The sequence below is a fragment of the Crinia signifera genome, chromosome 5, assembly GCF_055691185.1.
Source record: "Crinia signifera chromosome 5, ASM5569118v1, whole genome shotgun sequence".
NCBI classification, from domain to species: Eukaryota; Metazoa; Chordata; class Amphibia; order Anura; family Myobatrachidae; genus Crinia; species Crinia signifera.
In genome coordinates this window covers 210,061,076-210,083,785 of record NC_139221.1, presented here as the reverse complement: position 1 = coordinate 210,083,785, position 22,710 = coordinate 210,061,076, and the positions used below count along the sequence as shown (strand labels likewise).

The 22,710-nt window shown below is 40.4% G+C and overlaps 1 protein-coding gene across 5 annotated transcripts in view; it reads right to left on the bottom strand.

The window, feature by feature from the left end:
* Positions 1 to 2,570: 2,570 nt before the first annotated feature.
* The window catches only part of LOC146080820 (uncharacterized), a 62,629-nt gene continuing 42,489 nt past the window's right edge, over positions 2,571 to 22,710 (bottom strand). For 2 of the 5 annotated variants that reach the window (XR_014475000.1, XM_083188491.1), the window contains 4 exons: positions 13,178 to 13,368; positions 12,536 to 12,749; positions 4,419 to 4,806; positions 2,571 to 3,089 (listed from right to left, as the gene is read on the bottom strand). Coding sequence is in view for 3 of the 5 variants with exons in the window: in XM_083188491.1 (XP_083044617.1) it covers positions 12,738 to 12,749; positions 13,178 to 13,368 (203 nt within the window). In the remaining 2 variants the exon portion in view is untranslated. Of the gene's footprint in view, positions 3,090 to 4,418; positions 4,807 to 12,535; positions 12,755 to 13,177; positions 13,369 to 14,161; positions 14,371 to 22,710 lie in introns of all 5 variants that reach the window. The other 3 variants (XR_014474999.1, XM_083188490.1, XM_083188489.1) reach the window with 3 other exon arrangements.

The following is a 22,710-nucleotide window of genomic DNA, read 5'->3' as shown; positions in this document are numbered from 1 at the left end:
ACAGATCAGCAAGTCACACCCAGGGGGGCGAGCAATAAATTGCACGCTGGGGAAAATGTCCCTTGATGCGTGCATTATGGACCCAATTAGATAGATCCTATGTGCAGGAGGATTCATCTCTTGGGTCAGACCCGATGCGCACGGGAACGCGCATTGGGTCGGAGTGTATGCCAATCATGTGAGATTTGGTAGGATTGAATTATCCAATCTTACAAGTGAATGAGGGCCTTAAGTCCTGATATTTTATGAGGCTGTAGGGGCCACTACGCCATATTTTACGGGTTGGGATCATTTGGTCTACAGCAGTGGTCAGGGAACTCGGTCCTCATGTTTAGTCAATGTTTAGGTCGACAGTCAAAAGATCGACATATGGTTTTTCACTGTTTTTTGACCTGAATGTCAACACAGTCGACATTGACACAGTTTAAAGTGCACCGCATCGCCTTGCTGCAATCGCTATGCATCGGGGACACTATTTTATTCTCCCACCACGCCCTAGTGGATGGTAGGGTATGAAATACCACCTGTCGGCTCAAAAAACAGTGAAAAACCCCATCTCGACCTAGACAATGTCGAACTAATGACCTTTCGACCTAGAACCATGTCGACCTAATGACCGCATCCCATATTTTACATGTTATGCCCACACAATGAATGTACTCATTGTATCGCTAGTGTAAATACACCAGAAACTTAAACCATGCTATCTTGATAAATAAATATTATATACTATGTTTTTCTGCCCACACTGATATCTGGACACCATCTTTAATATGGGCAAGGATTAACATGCTTTTTTTTTTTTTTCAAATGTTTAATCCATGAATAATTAATTTTAAAGTTCCTTATATTAAATGACTCTGCAAAGAAATATGTTGTAGATTTTTAGAAATATAATATTGTTTTTAACTTGTGTAATGGAACAGGAAGTGGGTTGGACTTCATGTTTCTATCAGTATGTGGGGTATATAAACACCAGCATTTTCAATCCTCTGCATACCTTGAAACAGTACAATTTAGGTTCGTAATGCATTGGTCCAAGCAGAGGAGTTCCCCTACTTTTAGTCATTCCACCATCAGGAACAACTTTCCCCAAACACCTGGAACCTATGGGAAATCTGGCACTCCATATTCATGTTGTCATGTTCGAACTTTGTTAGTGTCACTTAATTTTTTTTTTCCTGTACCCATCAATAGGGTGACATGCCCATCTTTTACTAATTTTTTCTGTATGTTTTTTTGGAGGTGTGCTCCAATAAAAGCCTGTTTTGAAGAAAACCTGATTTGTCCATCTGAAAGATACCTTTATTGAAGTCTCCTTCGCAATGACTGAGTTTCGGGGGAAAGCATCATTCTGGGTCGTAACTTGTGCAAAGATACCTTTACAGGCTTTATTATATGCTATATCTTTTGAGTAATGGTATGATTTCTTCATTATAAAGATGCCTTTATGGGAACGGGTGCTGGACAGACTCACGACTGTCAAAACACTGACAGATGCCTGCTATTTTCCCTCGTGGGGGTCCACGACCCCCATAGAGGGAGAACAGAATAGGTGGCGAGCGCAGCGAGCCACCGTGCCCGCAGGGGGCTTTGTTGCGCTCACCATGCTGTGAGTCCGGCCAGTTGGGATCCCGACGTCGGGCTAATGGCTGTCAGGATCCCGACTTCAGGACCCCTATACCACACCCTATGGGAACTAAATCATATGTAGCAAAGACACTGCCATCTTGAGAAATTTGGAGTGAAGATTGAAACCCCATCGGTGGACTCCTTACATTCACCATACCAGGGGAGTTCCTTACTTTATTTACTATATACATCATAGCACCAGTGTGTATTCTACTATCTTCTGTTTTATATTGCAATTTTTGAAGGTGGTGACCTACATTAGTGATAGATGCCGTCAGGCTGCTGTGCTCGAAAGTAACACACCCCTACCCATTTTTTGCTGGTTAAATGCCCGCTTGCAGGGTCTCATCCCTGGCTTAATATTGGTGTCCCATCTCCATTGCTGGTTAAATGTCCGCCAGCAGTGCTCTCTCCCTATAATAATTGTTAGGAGGACGCCGCCCCCTCTGCGCTCATCCAATGCCCACCTGAAGTGCCCCATCCCTGGCTAAATACTGGCACCCCATCTCCAGCGCCTCCTTGCAGTGTCTCATACCTAGTTTAATTTTGGAGCCCTGTATCCAGCGCTGGCTTGCAGTGGCCTCTCCCTGTTTTAATTGTTGGGAGGGAGCCACCACCTCTGCGCTCGTCCAATGGCTGCCTGAACTGGTTCATTCAGAGTGGTCTGTGAATCAAACACTGTAGATATCATTGTGAAATCTATGTGATATCAATCCACAGTCAGTTATTTTTTCACTTGTTTACTTATTCAGAGGGTTTTTAGCATCTTCTGTACCTGCTGCAGCAGCTTTTGAGCTGCTGTGGTTGGGAAGGTTAGGTGGAACAAGAATTGTATAAGCATAAAACTTATGACGGACAGGCCTTAAGACTACAGTAGTCATAAATAAAGAGACCAAATATAGTGTAACTTTTTAATCATTTAAATTTATTTTCCACATTGAATCACTACCCGAATTCATACAATGTTATTCTGGGTTCAGCAACTGTGTTTAACCAATAATATATAATAATCGTTTTATATAAACTGTTAAAACACTTACGCTGTGTACACACAGTACAATCCAGCATGAGATTTTGACTAGTCAAAATCGAATGCAGATCTCACAGGTTTTTTACCTTGCGATCCTGATGCGCGCTCCCGTGACAGCACAAATCGAAACCCAGATAGACAGGGCAGCAATGACTATATAGTGCAAATCTAATGCAGATAGCATGAATTGTATGTAAAAAGTATAGAGATAGCAAAGATTGTATAGCACTCGAATCTTGCTGTGTACACACTTGTACAATCTGCATAAGATCCAGATGAGATTTTGACTATATAGTCAAAATCTTATCTGGATCTCATGCAGATTGTATGGGTTTTATCCCCAGCGATCCAGATGTGTTCAAGATGCGCGCTCCCATATCTCACCCAGAAAGTCTTGGCTGCCCTGTCTATATAGTGCAGATCTGCACTATGGCCCTTATTCTGATTGATGCGTACTTTTCCGCATACTTTCGGATAGCGTCTTTACGGCGTCTGCGCATGCGTGGAGAACGCAACGCGCATGTGCCACGCATTGACTCCGTACCTGTTCGTGCAAATCCCGTACAAAACTGCACCGCAATCAGTCTGGAAATATGGGCGTATTATGGGCGTCATGCGGAATGACACATGGGCGTAGTTTCAAAGTGGGCAAAACTGGGAGGAAACATGGGCGGACACGGGGGAGTACACTTATGTTGGGGGGCGTGCATTCGGATAGCACTCCGAATGCACGCGAACAAAACCGATAGAAATGTGCGGTGTCCATAAGCAAGTATTGCTTTGCGGAAACCACTCGGTCCTGCGGTAGGCGAACGGAACGCCTAATGACTACAAGCATTAACACCTGAACCCAATACAATCGACTCCTTTACTCATTACTCACTAATGGCACGCTTGTCAGTGCTTTAATTGAAACCATTGCTGCTTCAAGGAACCTTTACTAAACACACACATATGCTGTACTTGTCACACACTTTTAAACTGCTAAGAATGGACATCACTGAATATTAATACTATCAATACACATGTGTATTCTACATGTACTAATTAAACCACACAATTTTGGTTAACTAAAGAAATTTATTTAAATACATTTCACAGACAATGACACTGTGAAGCAATAAAAAAAAAAAAAAAATACAAAATACCAAAAACCATGCCAGGAATGTACCGAAATAAATTATAATACAAAATAAATATTTTATGCAAGTTCGAAGTTGTTGGTTTTCTTTGCACATTAAACAGTATATGTGTAGATTGTTTATAATATTTTACACAGGGACAAATACAAACCATTGCACTTCAATTGCTGTAAGGGTTAATGTGTGCAATGCATGTGTTAGGCATGGTTGTAAGGATATATTGGCATGTAATTGATTCCAATTCCAAATAAACCTTTTTTTAGGAGGATAGGTAATTGAATAAGTGGGTCATGTGATGTATTGCAGAATAGACATAATAGTGGGTAGTTTTGCGTAAATACACCGCTTCCGTGCGGATGCACCGCTTGCCATCCATTCGGATGCGGTATCACCGTGCATACTCTGTAATACCGTGCAGAATCTGAGTGTTTCCCCCGCACACGCATGGTTTGTATGTCGTCCGTAAACACGCCCTGTTCTTAAAGAGTGAGTCCGTCCGAATGCGGAGGACACGTGGGCGTTTCTACGGACGATGGCCGCACGCGGCCACACTGACTGGCGTGCGGACCGCACCGTAAGAATTCGGGAATATCCGCACCGATCAGAATAAGGGCCTATATAGTCTAAATTGAATGCAGATAGTGTAAATTGTATGCAGATAGTCTAAATTGTAATCTCATCTGGATCTTATGCAGATTGTACAAGTGTGTACACATAGCAAAGGAATCTCACAGTGTGTACACACCATTAGATACTGCTTGTATAAAATATTTAGCTGAATGCCAGTAAAATACATTGTAAGAAACCTGGGGTGGAACATGTGCTTACAATTAAGCAGTGTTTTTTTGGTTTTGTTATAATAGACAAGCAAATACATTTTTTTATTTTTAGACTTCCATCTTCTTTCACTCAGATAAAGAGATTGCTTGTTAGTTGGTCCATAAATCAATCACTCCAGTCACAAGCCATAAGGCTGCTAGATACAGGAATTTCAAGATTCCGCTGGAAAGAAAATAGACATACAGTATTAATACTTCAAACTATCTGGTATTTATAATTTACAATTAAATCGGTGATGAAGCTAGATGGGTTGGGATCATTTGGTCTACAGCATGATGGTCGACAGTCAATAGGTGGACACCATTAGGTCGACATGGGAAAAGGTCAACAGGTCATTAGTTCGACAGTGTCTAGGTTGACATGTTTTTTTTTTACTGTTTTTTGACCCGAATGTCAACACAGTTGACATGAATACAGTTTAAAGTGCACCGCAATATATGCAAATTGGCCGTGACAATTCCGGATAAGGGAGCTGGTGCATTGTCCTGATGGATAAAAAAAAACCACTAACCTATGAATATATGCAGGACTGCCACAAGCTCACCAAACGGCAGGTTATGAGATTAATAGGCTGCACTCCAATATATTTTTCGCATAGCAGGCAGATGTACCAACATTTATCAAGGTGCACAGTTTGGGAACAGTTTGATTAAAGAGACAGATGGGTCTTGAAATGCTGGTACATTGGTACATCTGCCGCTGTGAGAAAGAAAAAAAAAAGAAAAAAAAAATAATATATATTTATATTATATCTCTCTTTATCTACAGGTCAATAACGGCACTCCACTGGACTTTCCAAGAATAAAGCAAATCCACACAAGGTGTGGATTTGCTTTATTCTTGGAAAGTCCAGTGGAGTGCCGTTATTGACCTGTATATATACCCACGAACGCATGCACCCGGGCCTGAGTGTCTCTGAAAGGGAAGTGCCTGCATCACATCTCATATTCATATAATTGATATATATATATATATATATATATATATATATATATATATATATATATTCCTGACACCCTCAACCTGCAGCCCACATCCTGATAAAATGGCCGGTTTGGCCATGAAACGTCGATGTCGCCTGGAGCACTTGTAATGTATTTTGTCCACTAAACTCTTTTATTACTACTGAAGAGTGCCGACTCTGATTTTTTGCTTGCGCAGAATATCACCTATATCAAAAAAGGATCGCACTTGCATCAAAAAATATGCAGCCACTCTCCAGCTTAATACTGCAAATCAAACATTTCTGTAATGAATCAAACTTGCATCATAGTACAGGTAAAGTGATACTCAACGTGTAGGCTGCTCTCATCTGTCTTCTGCCTTCTCCGCTTCCTGCTATTGGCTGGCTAACAAAACTGAAGAGCTGAGCATGGAGGCGGGGTTGTAGGGGAGAGGAGCCGTGCATCCTGGGAAACCTTAAAAGTTTCGCTGATTGGTGCCATAGTCCTCTGGATCCGCCTACAACCCCGATGTCACCCTCTGGGCCACATGAACCTCAAAGAAAGGTAACCTAAGGCAGGTCTACCATAACTAGTTTCAGCTTCGGGTTTCATGGTCCCCACAGGGTGACATCGGGGATGTCCAAAAGCAGTACTCAAGGGAGGGTACCCGCCTGAGGTGTCAGAAGAACCCGACAACCAAAGGAAGCATCCTGGGAGGTTAACATATCAAATGTATGGAACTTTGTAAATGTATAAACAGATGACCACATTGCAGTCTTGGACTACCGATCTGGTGGAATGTGCATGAATCAACCATGTTAAAGGGAGATCAGCTTGCTGAATTACCATGCGTATCCAGCGGGCAACTGTCTATTTGTTCGCTGGCCATGTGAAAGCCATATAGGACAGAGCGTGTCTGATTTCCAGATGGAAGCAGTGTGGTCCAGATATCTAGTTAAGGCCCTAACTATATCCAAGGAGCTGGGGAAAGATCTTCCGAATTGAACACTGGGACCATTATTTCCTGTTTGATGTGGAACCTGAAGACTACATTGGGCAGGTGGGAAGCTATGGTTCTTCGCACCGCCCTATACGGATGGAAAATCAGAAAAGGATGAGGAGGGCATGAAAGAGCAGTCAAATCCGATACGCATCTAGCGGTCTCTTTTGCCAGAAAGAATACAGTCTTAGTATGTAGTGGTTCGAAAGTAGGTTTGGCCACACTAAGTACAGGTCCCATGGTGTCATTGGAGGTACATATGGTGGTTGTATACGTAGAACACCCTGGATAATAGTACGTATATCTAGAAGAGATGCTATCTTCCTTTGGAACCAAACGGACAGAGCTGAGATATGCACCTTAAGCGAGGCTAATCTTAGCCCCATATCTAAACCTATATGTAAGAAAGCAAGGACTCTAGCTGTTGTAAACACTTTCATATTATACTTGTGGGATGCACACCAGGAGAAATAAGTGTGCCACACCTAAGGCGGGTTTACGAGCTTTGATCATTGTTTGGACTTTAGTAGAAAACCCTTTCTGTTTTAGTATGGCAGTTTCAAGCGCCACGCCGTCAAAGACCGGCACTGAAGATCTGGCTGTAACAAGGACCCTGGCTGAGCAGGTCCTGTCGTAATGGCAGCTGTACTGACAGGTGTTGTAGGTCTACATACCAATGACATTGAGGCCAGGCCGGGGCTATTAGTATGAGATCACCACCTTCCTTTTTGAATTTCCTGACTACTCTGCATATCATAGATACGGGAGGAAAGACATATGGAAGATGAAATCCATGGAATTGACAGCGCATCCATGATGCTGGCTTGAGGATCCCTGGACCGTGACACGTACAGTAGTTGTGTTGTGACAGGACAACATGAGATCCACATGAGTGACCACTCCATCGGATGAACGTCATGCAGATTTATGAAGTCTGCTTCCCAATTTACAATTCCTGGGATTAACACAGCCGACAATGCCAGTAGATACTGTTCCGCCCAAGTTAGAATTCTGGACACCTCTCGTTGCACTGCAGGTGCCCCCGATGCTTTATGTATGCCACTGCTGTGGCATTGTTTGACCTTGGAGGAGATCCTGTGATCGAATGAGAGCGTTTTACACTGCTTGAAGTGCCATAACATTGATGGACAGGTGTGCTTCTGAACTGGACCATATGCCTTGCAAGGACCGGGATTCTACTACCGCCCCCCGGCCTCATAGGCTGGCGTCGGTAGGGAGGAGAATCCAATCTGTGAACCAAAATGGACATCCCTGGTTTAGGTGAGATATTTGTAGCCACCACTGGAGAGTCATTTGAACTTCTGGAGTCAGCATAATGAACATGGTCCATATGTGCTGAGGTTATCGGTCCCATTTCCGAAGAATTAAACATTGCAGAGGATGGGAGTGAAATTGTGCCCACTTGACCATGTGGAACGTTGACACATTAAACCCAGAATTCCATTGCCAGGTGGATGGATATTCTGGGACTTTGTAAGAATAATGACACATGCTATCTTGGAATGCATGGATGTTTATGTAAGCCCCTTTTATTACCATTCATTGTAGTAGGGGGGTTGGGATTGGGTGGGGAAAGTCCAATTAATGAGTCCAGATGCATTTAATGGTCATTACATAGGCTGTGGCCGAATAGGCTGTGTGCATGGTTTAGCTGTGTGCATAATAGTTTTGAAGTGCATCATTTTTAAAGTGCGGCATAATTTAAATATAACTGTGGCGTTATACTGGCGTTACACTGAAGTGAAACAGAAGGACAGAAGCAACAACTGAGAAAACCAAAGACTGCTTTGAGTGAGTTTAATTTATTCTCAGAACATACTACCTGTGGCTGCTTAATCTGGCAATTCAACCATAATATCATCATTTTTACATCTGCAAACAACTTTTACTATGGGTGAGATGTACTAAGCCTTGAAAAGTGATAAAATGGAGAATGATAAACAACCAGCCAATCAGCTCCTCTCTGTCATTTTTCAAAAACAGTCTGTGACATGGCAGGTAGGAGCTGATTGGCTGGCTGTTTATCACTCTCCATTTTATCACTTTTAAATCTTAGTACATCTGGCCCTATCACTGTTAATGCTTGTATTTGCACTGTCAGTTTTGAAAATGCCCTGCTGTACCTCTAATGACTTCACCTCTCCTGCTCTTCCATTGATTTTAGGTGTCCCCCAAAATTTTATTCTTGGCCCTCTTCTTCTCTTTCTCTATACGTCCTCTCTGGGTGAGCTTATGTGCTCACTCGACTTCCACTATCACATCTATGCTGATAACACTGAAATCTACCACTCCTTTCCTAATCGCTCTCCCTCTATCCTCACTCATATCTCCAACTGTCTCTCTGCTGTCTACTCTTGGATGACCCAGCTCTTTTTTAGACATAAAATATCAAGGACTAAGCTGACCCCTTCCCACCCTCCTGCATAAAACCTGACCATCATCTCTCATACTAACCTGTTTATGCCCACTTCTTTCCCTTCTGTGTCACCCCTGTCTGTCTAACCCTCCCCTTTAGAATGTAAGCTCTCACGAGCAGGGCCCTCTCTCCTCATGTGCCTTTCTTAGAATATATAAACCACTGCCACCCTGATGATTGCTTCAGTGTCCTGTCCCCTGATGCAACTATCCATATTAACCATGTACTTGTCCTAAATGGTCTTGTGCTGTAATTTGTTATGTGTTTTTGCTAATAACTATGCTCTGTAAAGCGCTGCGGAATTTGTGTGCGCTATATAAGAAACTGTTAATAAATAAATAAATATTCTCTGTTGTAGAGATTGACACTTGTCCATTGGTAGCAACAGTTTCTGTGGCTGGGAGTATAGGAGGGCTCCAAGGTGCAGGATTTGCCCTGACTGAGGGAGGATTTCTCCCAATTGAGGATCCAACCGTGCTGTTGGAGAACAGCAATCGTTGTCTGCAAATGTGCTTATAGCACTACTGGGGATTTGGCTACCAGGAGCAAATCTTCCAGATATGGAAACTATCTGATCCCATGTTGATGCAATTAGGCTGCCATGACTGCCATGATATTGGTGAAAAACTGGGGGGCAGTGACCAAGCCAAATGGAATGGCCTGGAACTGAAAGCGGTGGGACAGGATAGCAAACCAGAGGAATCTCTGGTGTGAAGCGAGGATGGGTACATGCAGATAAGCATCCCGTATGTCTAGGGAGACCATATAATCTCCCAGTTCTAATGCTATAACTATTGATCGCAAGGTTTCCATGCAGAATTTTGTTACTTTGACAAATTTGTTGAGCGCCTTTAAATTTAATATGGGCCCGTAAGTCCCGTTTGGCTTTGGAACTAGGAACAGGGTGGCGTAAAAACAATACCCTGCTGGTGTGGGACTGGTATGATGACCTTAGACTGCAACAGGATCATAGTATTTGTAGTAATGGTTCCATTTTTGCAGATGGTGTGAGAGGCCTATGCAAAAGAGCTTTTGTGGGGAGGCTCTTTTGAACGAGATAGAGAATCCCCTTAACACAACTTCTCTCACCCAGGCATCTGCCTATGTGGTGAGCCACTGCTGCGTGAAGTGTAGAAGCCTACCTCCCACTTGGGGTTCCCCCTATGGGAGGCCCGCCCAGTCTACCTATTTACCCATGGAATGACTTTATCACTCTGTGGTTCTTTGGTCTTATAACATAATAGTTTCTCCCGTGGGATCGCCAAGGCTTTTTTCTTTGCCGCCTGTAGCTCAACCACAGGATACCATGGGTAAATAGGTATTCGACCCACTCTATAAGAAATACCAAGCAGGTAAAGGGATATTGGAAAATAATATCCTCTAATACAGATCTTCCCTTGCTATTAAAATCCAGGATTTTGCCCAGTTTCACCCGGGGTCGTAATATCAAGGACACGGTTGTGAAATATAACATTACAGGTTGGGACAACAAACAGAGCAGCCATTTCTTGACAAGGAAAAATGGATGCTACCGGTGCTTGGAGTGTACCACTTGTCGCGCCATGAGCATCAGTGGTTCATTCAGCCATCCTCAGTCAGGTAAAAGGGTCCCAATAAACTTTCCACTGACATGTAGCTCAACCTAAGTAATATGTTTGTTGACTTGTCCTTGTGGCTTGTGTTACGTGGGGAAAACCCAACGGACCTTCAAGGAACGCATGGCCGCCCATAGGTCAGGGATACATATCGCTTTAAATCAGGGGAGTGCAGAACAACCGGTCCCTCGACACTGCTTAAAGATGCGGCACAGTGTAGCCAGCATGAAGTCGATAATAATAGACCATGTCCCTGCCGACTTGAGGGGAGGTGATAGGAATAAAGCCCTATTAATGAAAGAAAGCCGCTGGATCCATTATTTGGGGACGGTGGCTCCTAATGGCCTGAATTAGAATTTGGGGCTGCAGTGTTTTTTGTGAACATAGTGGTTTTTTGCGAACATAGTGTATCTTTTGAGTGAAGTTTATATTTTCTGTCATTGGGGGTCTAATACGTCATTAAGTGTTTCAACATTGTCATGTTTTGTTATTCATCTTAGTACCTGTGGTCATATAATTGGGCATGTTGTCCATTCAGCTGTGAGCTGGGCTATAATTGACAATCTGATAGTGTACATATTTTTGCCTTAGTAGTGATGCAGTCCGTTTCTCATAATGTATACATGTTGATTACTAGAAAAAAATTCTTGCAGCATGTATCTAGATTTAATAATAAAGTGACAAAATAAGTGGCTATTACTGTTTTAAACATTTTAAATGTATTGATGTTTTTGTATACGTTTGGATTTCAGATTGCCTGGCAACACAACATTCTCCCTATAAAGGCCGAGCCGTTGGTTAGATCATATCACGTGACTGGAACCCCGGACGTGTGCGCAGTGCAGTGATGTTCCCGGAACCATTATACAGCATCCAGGTTCCGAGGGGAGGCATTGCGGCGCTACACCTCTGGATCGTGGTTGACAGCAGTGACGGACGCCGGCGGTGATTACCTGGACAGGTGAGTAAGGCGTGTCCACGCCAGTTCTGGGTGAGTGGTGGCGGGAAATTTGTGTATATATATGGTATGTGTTTCTACTATGATTGTCTGTCCTTGAAAATGTTTTTTTTTTTTACCCCGAAACGCCGTTGGAGAATAAAGGCTGTTTTTATTCTATATTGGAATTCAAGTCTGATTGAGTCCCGCCCACCACACTGGTATGTTACCCCTGCAAAGGGTTTTGGAGGGCACCACAGCATTACATCAATATTGAAGGGAGTGCCGGATCCTACACTGTATATATATATATATATATATATATATATATATATATATATATAGTGTACAAAGTGCTGGCACTCTGTCCTTCCTGGGTCAATTACCGCGGTGCAGGAGAGGCAGGTATCATAGACAGTGAATAACCTGCACCCATCGGGTTTCTTACTGGATCAATAATCACTCAGACGCCAAAGCTTTTAAGCAACGTTTCGGGGGTTTATTCCCGTCCGTAACAAGCCTGAGGACGGGAATAAACCCCCGAAACGTTGCTTAAAAGCTTTGGCGTCTGAGTGATTATTGATCCAGTAAGAAACCCGATGGGTGCAGGTTATTCACTGTCTGTGTATATATATATATATATATATATATATATATATATATATATATATATATATATATATATATATATATATATATATATAAAAACTCATTAAGTGTTACATTTTATTGTGATTGTTCTTTTACTTATGGTGCACCACACCAAGACAATTGTTTTATTTTATTCAGGTATGGAATTATACAGCACATCATAATGCTCTGATGGTTATGGGGAGGCAGAAATCTGGGTTTACCCCAGAATTTCAAATTATTAGGGTTTTAATTAAATGCAAATGAAAAAAAGAAAAAGAAAAAAAAAAGGATCAATTATGGAGAAAAACAGAATCTAGTTACGTAAAATGTAGAAAGGATATTTACCGGTGTATTGAAGTCCATAAACATCTTTCATCAGCTTCAGAGACTCAATAGTCTGCAGCAATGTACCCGATGCCTATTTGTAATGTCCACCACAAAGCCATCTATAATATCTTCAGTGTGTGTAGACATTGCCATCCTCTTACAACTTTGCCAGTGGATAAAGTAAGCCATTTTCTTTCAAGTACCCAAAAAAGTAAAATATTTAAGAGAGTAGCTGCCCTTGTGAGAAGAAGAAAGTTTTATATTGTTTAGAGAGCGTACTAGTACTGAAAATCTTACTATATTGGCACACCACAATTCATAAAGGACACAAGGAGAGCACCATACCACAAAGGGAAACACATAATACAAAAAAAAAAGATACAATTCAGATTTTAAAGGGAGGCAAACCGTGAAATAAAGTCTGGAAAATAATCAGACAGCATAATGCCATGGCGCATGGCACCAAAAAGCACAGCATGATGGCCTACTGATTGCTGAAGGGATGGTGAAAATTGGCTAAACCAAGCACATTAAACTATTCGGATATTGTGGAAAAGAAAGCTGGATGTGGAACAACCAACCATAGTTTGAGAGATTACATTCAGAAACACAAACAAGATTTGAAATGAAACCAAGCTGTAAATGGGACAGATTATTTACCTGTGCATTGAAGTCAGTAAACATTTTGTACAGCATCAGAGAATTAATCATCTGCAGCTCTGAATCCTTAAACACACTTGTAATGTCCACCTCCATGACATCCATGATATCCATAAAGATCGAAAACGTTAGCTCTCTTGCAGCATTGCCAATAGATGAAGCAAACCATTTTCTTTCAGGTAGCCAAAACCCTAAATATACAAAAGAGTAGTAAGTAAGAAGAGCTAACAATAAAAAAAAATCTAAACATAAAATTGCATGTAAAATCGGAAAACTCCTTAAAGCAGGGGTTCCCAATCTTTTTTGAATCACGGCACCCTAGAGTATTGAAATTTTTTCAAGGCACCCCTGGGCCCCCCAAAAATTAATTAGATTGGGTTTATATGCGATTCTTAGGGTCAGTTATGTGGTAAAGGGCAGGATTTGCATCTGTACACATATTTCATGATTGGCAGCCACCAACACTGGTTTTGCCCATAAAAAATGAACCATAAATAATTTGAATTGGTCCTGGACCACCAAAGTGGGGCACCCCTGCAAGTGTCCTGAGGCTCCCCAGGGAGCCACGGCACACAGTTTGGGAACCACTGCCTTAAAGGATGTCAACATACAGAACTGAATAAACAGTGGTTCTAATGTTGAAGACCAAGAATGGGAAACTATTATAGTTTATTAGGGAAAAGTGGGTACATTACATTATTGCAAACTCTAGAAAGGTAGCTAACAGCACATCACCACAAGTCATGCCATACTTGTGGTTTTTTTACTTTAATATTCATAGAAAACTTTGTATATTAAGTACAAATAAGCTAGACATAGGACTGAAACTGCCAGGAAGGCAGCTTAGAGCATAGCATCACAAAGCAGGATGCCATACTTCTGGTTTTATGATCAAAATAGTCATAGAAACCTTTGCATATTAAGTACATACAAGCAGGATATTTAATATGTTAGTTTTGTGAACTTAATACAGGATATATTTACCTGTTCATTCAAACCCATAACTTATTGTCTGGCAGCTTCAGGGACTCACTAGGCAACACTGTCTCCTGGTGCCTGCTTGTAATGTCCACAAGAGCTGTCCATAACATCCAGGTGTTTGAAGACATCGGCTTCCCTTTGCAACATTGCCAATGGATGAAGCGCTCAATTTTCTTTCAGGTAACCCAATATAACAATATGCAATAGCATAGCTGTGAGAAGTGGAAAAGAAAAATCTCAAAACAAATGTAAAACTAAAAATTGTAAATAATGGCACAACACTCTACAGGGAGTCTACGCATTATGTAAGGCAACGTTCAAAACTGGGTCCACTGAAAACTTGGACCATTAAGGCAGATTGGGAATGCTTTATTAGGATAGGATATTTTAAGTAAAAGCAAGTTGGATAAGGGAGTGAAAACTTCAGGTAGGCACCACAATGCACAATGAAATGTGGACCTATTAGGATTTTAAATTAAAGCAAGCTGCTGCTGAGATTAAAATATTAAGATAGGTACTGTGAAGAGGGGCAAAACATAATGCTCTACTGATGGTTGTGGAAAGGCGGAAACCTGGTTTAACCCAGAATTTCAAATTATTAGGGAATTTTAATAAAGGATAGATGAAATGGAGATGGAATGTTAGGAATGGCAACCATACAGCATAATGCAATGTCGCACGGCACCATACGGCACAACATAATGATCTACTGATGGTTGTGGGGAGGTAGAAACCTGGTTTAACCCAGAATTTCAAAATATTAGGGATTTAAATAAAAGGATAAATGAAAATGAGGTGGAACAATAGGAATGGGATCATACAGCAAAACAATGCTGTACAGATAGTTGTGGGGAGGTATAAATCTGGTTTAACACAGAATTTCAAAATATTAGGGATTTTAATAAAGGATAGATGAAATGGAGGTGAAACGTTAGGAATGGGAACCATACAGCATAATGCAATGTCGCACAGCACCATACGACACAACATAATGCTCTACTGATGGTTGTGGGGAGGCAGAAACCTGGTTTAACCCAGAATTTCAAAATATTAGGGTTTTAAATAAGGGATAGATGAAAATGAGGTGGAACATTAGGAATGTAACCATACAGCATAATGCAATGTTGCACGGCACCATACGGAACAACATAATGCTCTACTGATGGTTGTGGGGAGGCTGAAATCTGGTTTAACCCAGAATATCAAATGATGAGCGTTTTAAATAAAGGATAGATGAAATGGAGGTGGAACGTTAGGAATGGGAACATTACAGCACAATGCAATGTCGCACGGCACCATACGGCACAACATAATGCTCTACTGATGGTTGTAGGGAGGCGGAAATCTGGTTCAACCCAGAATTTCAAAATATTAGAGTTTAAATAAAGGATAGATGAAAATGAGGTGGAACATTAGGAATGGGATCATACAACAAAACATAATGCTCTACTGATGGTTGTGGGGAAGCGGAAATCTGGTTTAACCCAGAATTTCAAAACATTAGGGATTTAAATAAAGGATAGACGAAAATTAGGTGGAATGTTATGAATGGGATCATACAGCAAAACATAATCATCCACTGATGGTTGTGGGGAGGCAGAAACCTGGTTTAACCCAAAATTTCAAATGATTAGAGATTTTAATAAAGCATAGATGAAAAGGAGGTGGAACGTTAGGAATGGGATCATACAGCAAAAAATAATGCTCTACTGATGGTTGTGGGGAGGCAGAAACCTGGTTTAACCCAAAATTTTTAATAATTAGGGATTTAAATAAAAGGAGAGATGAAAATGAGGTGGAACGTTAGGAATGGGAACCATACAGCATAATGCAATGTCGCACGGCACCATACGACACAACATAATGCTCTACTGATGGTTGTGGGGAAGCAGAAATCTGGTTTAACCCAGAATTTCAAAATATTAGGGTTTTAAATAAAGGAAAGATGAAAATAAGGTTGAACGTTAGTAATGGGATCATACAGCAAAGCATGATGGTCTACTGATGATTGAGGAGAGGCAGAAATCTGGTTTAACCCAGAATTTCAAAATATTAGGGTTTTAAATAAAGGAAAGATGAAAATAAGGTTGAACCTTAGTAATGGGATCATACAGCAAAACATGATGGTCTACTGATGATTGAGGAGAGGCAGAAATCTGGTTTAACCCAGAATTTCAAAATATTAGGCTTTTAAATAATGGATAGATAAAAATGAGGTGGAACATTAGAAATGGAACCATACAGCATAATGCAATGTCGCACGGCACCATACGACACCACATAATGCTCTACTGATGATTGTGTGGAGGTAGAAACTTGGTTTAACCCAGAATTTCAAAATATTAGGGATTTAAATAAAGGATAGATGAAATGGAGGTGGAACGTTAGGAATGGGAACCATACAGCATAATGCAATGTCGCACAGCCCCATACGGCACAACATAATGCACTACTGATGGTTGTGGGGAGGCAGAAACCTGGTTTAACCCAGAATTTTTAATAATTAGGGATTTAAATAAAAGGAGAGATGAAAATGAGGTGGAACGTTAGGAATGGGAACCATACAGCATAATGCAATGTCGCACGGCACCATACGACACAACATAATGCTCTACTGATGGTTGTGGGGAAGCAGAAATCTGGTTTAACCCAGAATTTCAAAATATTAGGGTTTTAAATAAAGGAAAGATGAAAATAAGGTTGAACGTTAGTAATGGGATCATACAGCAAAGCATGATGGTCTACTGATGATTGAGGAGAGGCAGAAATCTGGTTTAACCCAGAATTTCAAAATATTAGGGTTTTAAATAAAGGAAAGATGAAAATAAGGTTGAACCTTAGTAATGGGATCATACAGCAAAACATGATGGTCTACTGATGATTGAGGAGAGGCAGAAATCTGGTTTAACCCAGAATTTCAAAATATTAGGCTTTTAAATAATGGATAGATAAAAATGAGGTGGAACATTAGAAATGGAACCATACAGCATAATGCAATGTCGCACGGCACCATACGACACCACATAATGCTCTACTGATGATTGTGTGGAGGTAGAAACTTGGTTTAACCCAGAATTTCAAAATATTAGGGATTTAAATAAAGGATAGATGAAATGGAGGTGGAACGTTAGGAATGGGAACCATACAGCATAATGCAATGTCGCACAGCCCCATACGGCACAACATAATGCACTACTGATGGTTGTGGGGAGGCAGAAACCTGGTTTAACCCAGAATTTCAAAATATTAGGGTTTTAAATAAGGGATAGATGAAAATGAGGTGGAACATTAGGAATGTAACCATACAGCATAATGCAATGTCGCACGGCACCATACGGCACAACATAATGCTCTACTGATGGTTGTGGGGAGGCTGAAATCTGGTTTAACCCAGAATATCAAAATGATGAGCGTTTTAAATAAAGGATAGATGAAATGGAGGTGGAACGTTAGGAATGGGAACCATACAGCACAATGCAATGTCGCACGGCACCATACGGCACAACATAATGCTCTACTGATGGTTGTGGGGAGGCGGAAATCTGGTTCAACCCACAATTTTAAAATTTTAGGGATTTAAATAAAGGATAGATGAAAACGAGGTGGATCATGCAGCAAAACATAATGCTCCACTGATGGTTGTGGGGAGGCAGAAACCTGGTTTAACCCAGAATTTCAAATGGTTAGGGATTTAAATAAAAGTAGAGATGAAAATGAGGTGGAACGTTAGGAATGGGAACCATACAGCATAATGCAATGTCGCACGGCACCATACGACACAACATAATGCTCTACTGATGATTGTGGGGAGGCTGAAATTTGGTTTAACCCACAATTTCAAAATATTAGGGTTTTAAATAAAGGATAGATGAAAATGAGGTGGAACATTAGGAATGGAACTATACAGCATAATGCAATGTCGCACGACACCATATGACACAACATAATGCTCTACTGATGGTTGTGGGGAAGCAGAAATCTGGTTTAACCCAGAATTTCAAAATATTAGAGTTTAAATAAAGGATAGATGAAAATGAGGTGGAACATTAGGAATGGGATCATACAACAAAACATAATGCTCTACTGATGGTTGTGGGGAAGCGGAAATCTGGTTTAACCCAGAATTTCAAAATATTAGGGATTTAAATAAAGGATAGATGAAAATGAGGTGGAATGTTATGAATGGGATCATACAGCAAAACATAATCATCCACTGATGGTTGTGGGGAGGCAGAAATCTGGTTTAACCCAAAATTTCAAATAATTAGAGATTTTAATAAAGCATAGATGAAAAGGAGGTGGAACGTTAGGAATGGGATCATACAGCAAAAAATAATGCTCTACTGATGGTTGTGGGGAGGCAGAAACCTGGTTTAACCCAAAATTTTAAATAATTAGGGATTTAAATAAAAGGAAAGATGAAAATGAGGTGGAACGTTAGGAATGGGAACCATACAGCATAATGCAATGTCGCACGGCACCATACGACACAACATAATGCTCTACTGATGGTTGTGGGGAAGCAGAAATCTGGTTTAACCGAGATTTTCAAAATATTAGGGTTTTAAATAAAGGAAAGATGAAAGTAAGGTTGAACGTTAGTAATGGGATCATATAGCAAAACATGATGGCCTACTGATGATTGAGGAGAGGCAGAAATCTGGTTTAACCCAGAATTTTAAAATATTAGGGTTTTAAATAATGGATAGATAAAAATGAGGTGGAACATTAGGAATGGTACCATACAGCATAATGCAATGTCGCACGGCACCATGCTGCACAACATAATGCTCTACTGATGATTGGGGAGAGGCATAAATCTGGTTTAACGCAGAATTTCAAAATATTAGGGTTTTAAATAAAGGATAGATGAAAATGAGGTGGAACATTAGGAATGGTACCATACAGCATAATGCAATGTCGCACGGCACCATACGACACAACATAATGCTCTACTGATGATTGTGGGGAGGTGGAAATTTGGTTTAACCCAGAATTTCAAAATATTAGGGTTTTAAATAAAGGATAGATGAAAATGAGGTGGAACATTAGGAATGGAACTATACAGCATAATGCAATGTCGCACGGCACCATACGAAACAACATAATGCTCTACTGATGATTGTGGGGAGGCGGAAAACTGGTTTAACCCAGAATTTCAATATATTAGGGATTTAAATAAAAGTAGAGATGAAAATGAGGTGGAACGTTAGAATTGGGAACCATACAGCATAATGCAATGTTGCACGGAACCATACGACACAACATAATGCTCTACTGATGATTGTGGGGAGGCGGAAATTTGGTTTAACCAAGAATTTCTAAATATTAGGATTTTAAATAAAGGATAGATGAAAATGAGGTGGAACATTAGGAATGGAACTATACAGCATAATGCAATGTCGCACGGCACCATATGACACAACATAATGCTCTACTGATGGTTGTGGGGAAGCAGAAATCTGGTTTAACCCAGATTTTCTAAATATTAGAGTTTAAATACAGGATAGATGAAAATGAGGTGGAACATTAGGAATGGGATCATACAACAAAACATAGTGTTCTACTGATGGTTTTGGGGAGGCAGAAACCTAGTTTAACCCAGAATTTCAATATATTAGGGATTTAAATAAAAGTAGAGATGAAAATGAGGTGGAACGTTAGGAATGGGAACCATACAGCATAATGCAATGTCGCACGGATCCATACGACACAACATAATGCTCTACTGATGATTGTGGGGAGGCGGAAATTTGGTTCAACCCAGAATTTCTAAATATTAGGGTTTTAAATAAAGGATAGATTAAAATGAGGTGGAACATTAGGAATGGAACTATACAGCATAATGCAATGTCGCACGACACCATATGACACAACATAGTGCTCTACTGATGGTTGTGGGGAGGCAGAAATCTGGTTTAACCCAGAATTTCAAAATATTAGGGTTTTAAATAAAGGATAGATGAAAATAAGGTTGAACGTTAGTAAAAGGATCATACAGCAAAACATGATGGTCTACTGATGAATGAGGAGAGGCAGAAATCTGGTTTAACCCAGAATTTCAAAATATTAGGGTTTTAAATAATGGATAGATAAAAATGAGGTGGAACATTAGGAATGGAACCATACAGCATAATGCAATGTCGCACGGCACCATACTGCACAACATAATGCTCTACTGATGGTTGTGGGGAGGTAGAAACCTGGTTTAACCCAGAATTTCAAAATATTAGGGATTTAAATAAAGGATAGATGAAATGGAGGTGGAACGTTAGGAATGGAACCATACAGCATAATGCAATGTCGCACAGCACCATACGGCACAACATAATGCTCTACTGATGGTTGGGGGGGGGAAGAGGAAATATCGTTTAACCCAGATTTTCAAATGATTAGGGATTTAAATAAAAGGATAGATGAAAATGAGGTGGAACGTTAGTAATGGGATCATAAAGCAAAACATAATGCTCTACTGATGGTTGTGGGGAGGCATAAATCTGGTTTAACCCAGAATTTTAAATGATGAGAGTTTTAAATAAAGCATAGATGAAAATGAGGTGGAACGTTAGGAATGGGAACCATACAGCATAATGCAATGTCGCACGGCACCATACGACACAACATAATGCTCTACTGATGATTGTGGGGAGGCGGAAATTTGGTTTAACCCAGAATTTCAAAATATTAAAGTTTAAATAAAGGATAGATGAAACATTAGGAATGGGATCATACAACAAAACATAATGCTCTACTGATGGTTGTGGGGAAGCGGAAATCTGGTTTAACCCAGAATGTTAAAATATTAGGGATTTAAATAAAGGATAGATGAAAACTAGGTGAAATGTTATGAATGGGATCATACAGCAAAACATAATGCTCCACTGATGGTTGTGGGGAGGCAGAAATCTGGTTTAACCCAGATTTTCAAAACATTAGGGTTTTAAATAAAAGGATAGATGAAAATCAGGTGGAACGGTATTAATGGGATCACACAGCAAAACATAATGCTCTACTGATGGTTGTGGGGAGGCAGAAACCTGGTTTAACCCAGAATATCAAAATATTAGGGTTTTAAATAAAAGGATAGATGAAAATCAGGTGGAACGTTAGGAATGGAATCATACAGCAAAACATAATGCTCTACTGATGGTTGTGGGGAAGCTGAAACCTGGTTTAACCCAAAATTTTAAATAATTAGGGATTTAAATAAAAGGAGAGATGAAAATGAGGTGGAACGTTAGGAATGGGAACCATACAGCATAATGCAATGTCGCACGGCACCATACGGCACAACATAATGCTCTACTGATGGTTGTGGGGAGGTAGAAACCTGGTTTAACACAGAATTTCAAAATATTAGGGATTTAAATAAAAGGATAAATGAAAATGAGGTGGAACATTAGGAATGGGATCATACAGCAAAACAATGCTCTACAGATAGTTGTGGGGAGGAATAAATCTGGTTTAACCCAGAATTTCAAAATATTAGGGATTTAAATAAAAGGATAGATGAAAATCAGGTGGAACGTTAGGAATGGAATCATACAGCAAAACATAATGCTCTACTGATGGTTGTGGGGAAGCTGAAACCTGGTTTAACCCAGAATTTCAAAATATTAGAGATTTTAATAAAGGGTAGATGAAATGGAGGTGAAACGTTAGGAATGGGAACCATAGAGCATAATGCAATGTCGCACAGCACCATATGGCACAACATAATGCTCTACTGATGGTTGTGGGGAGGCAGAAACCTGGTTTAACCCAGATTTTCAAAATATTAGGGTTTTAAATAAAGGAAAGATGAAAATGAGGTGGAACATTAGGAATGTAACCATACAGCATAATGCAATGTCGCACGGCACCATACGGCACAACATAATGCTCTACTGATGGTTGTGGGGAGGCAGAAACCTGGTTTAACCCAGAATTTCAAATGATTAGGGATTTAAATAAAAGTAGAGATGAAAATGAGGTGGAATGTTAGGAATGGGAACCATACAGCATAATGCAATGTCGCACGGCACCATACGACACAACATAATGCTCTACTGATGATTGTGGGGAGGCGGAAATTTGGTTTAACCCAGAATTTCAAAATATTAAAGTTTAAATAAAGGATAGATGAAAATGAGGTGGAACATTAGGAATGGGATCATACAACAAAACATAATGCTCTACTGATGGTTGTGGGGAAGCGGAAATCTGGTTTAACCCAGAATTTCAAAACATTAGGGATTTAAATAAAAGGATAGATGAAAATCAGGTGGAACATTAGGAATGGAATCACACAGCAAAACATAATGCTCTACTGATGGTTGTGGGGAAGCTGAAACCTGGTTTAACCCAGAATTTCAAAATATTAGGGTTTTAAATAAAGGATAGATGAAATGGAGGTGGAACGTTAGGAATGGAACCATACAGCATAATGCAATGTCGCACGGCACCATACGGCACAACATAATGCTCTACTGATGGTTGGGGGGGGAAGAGGAAATATCGTTTAACCCAGATTTTCAAATGATTAGGGATTTAAATAAAAGGATAGATGAAAA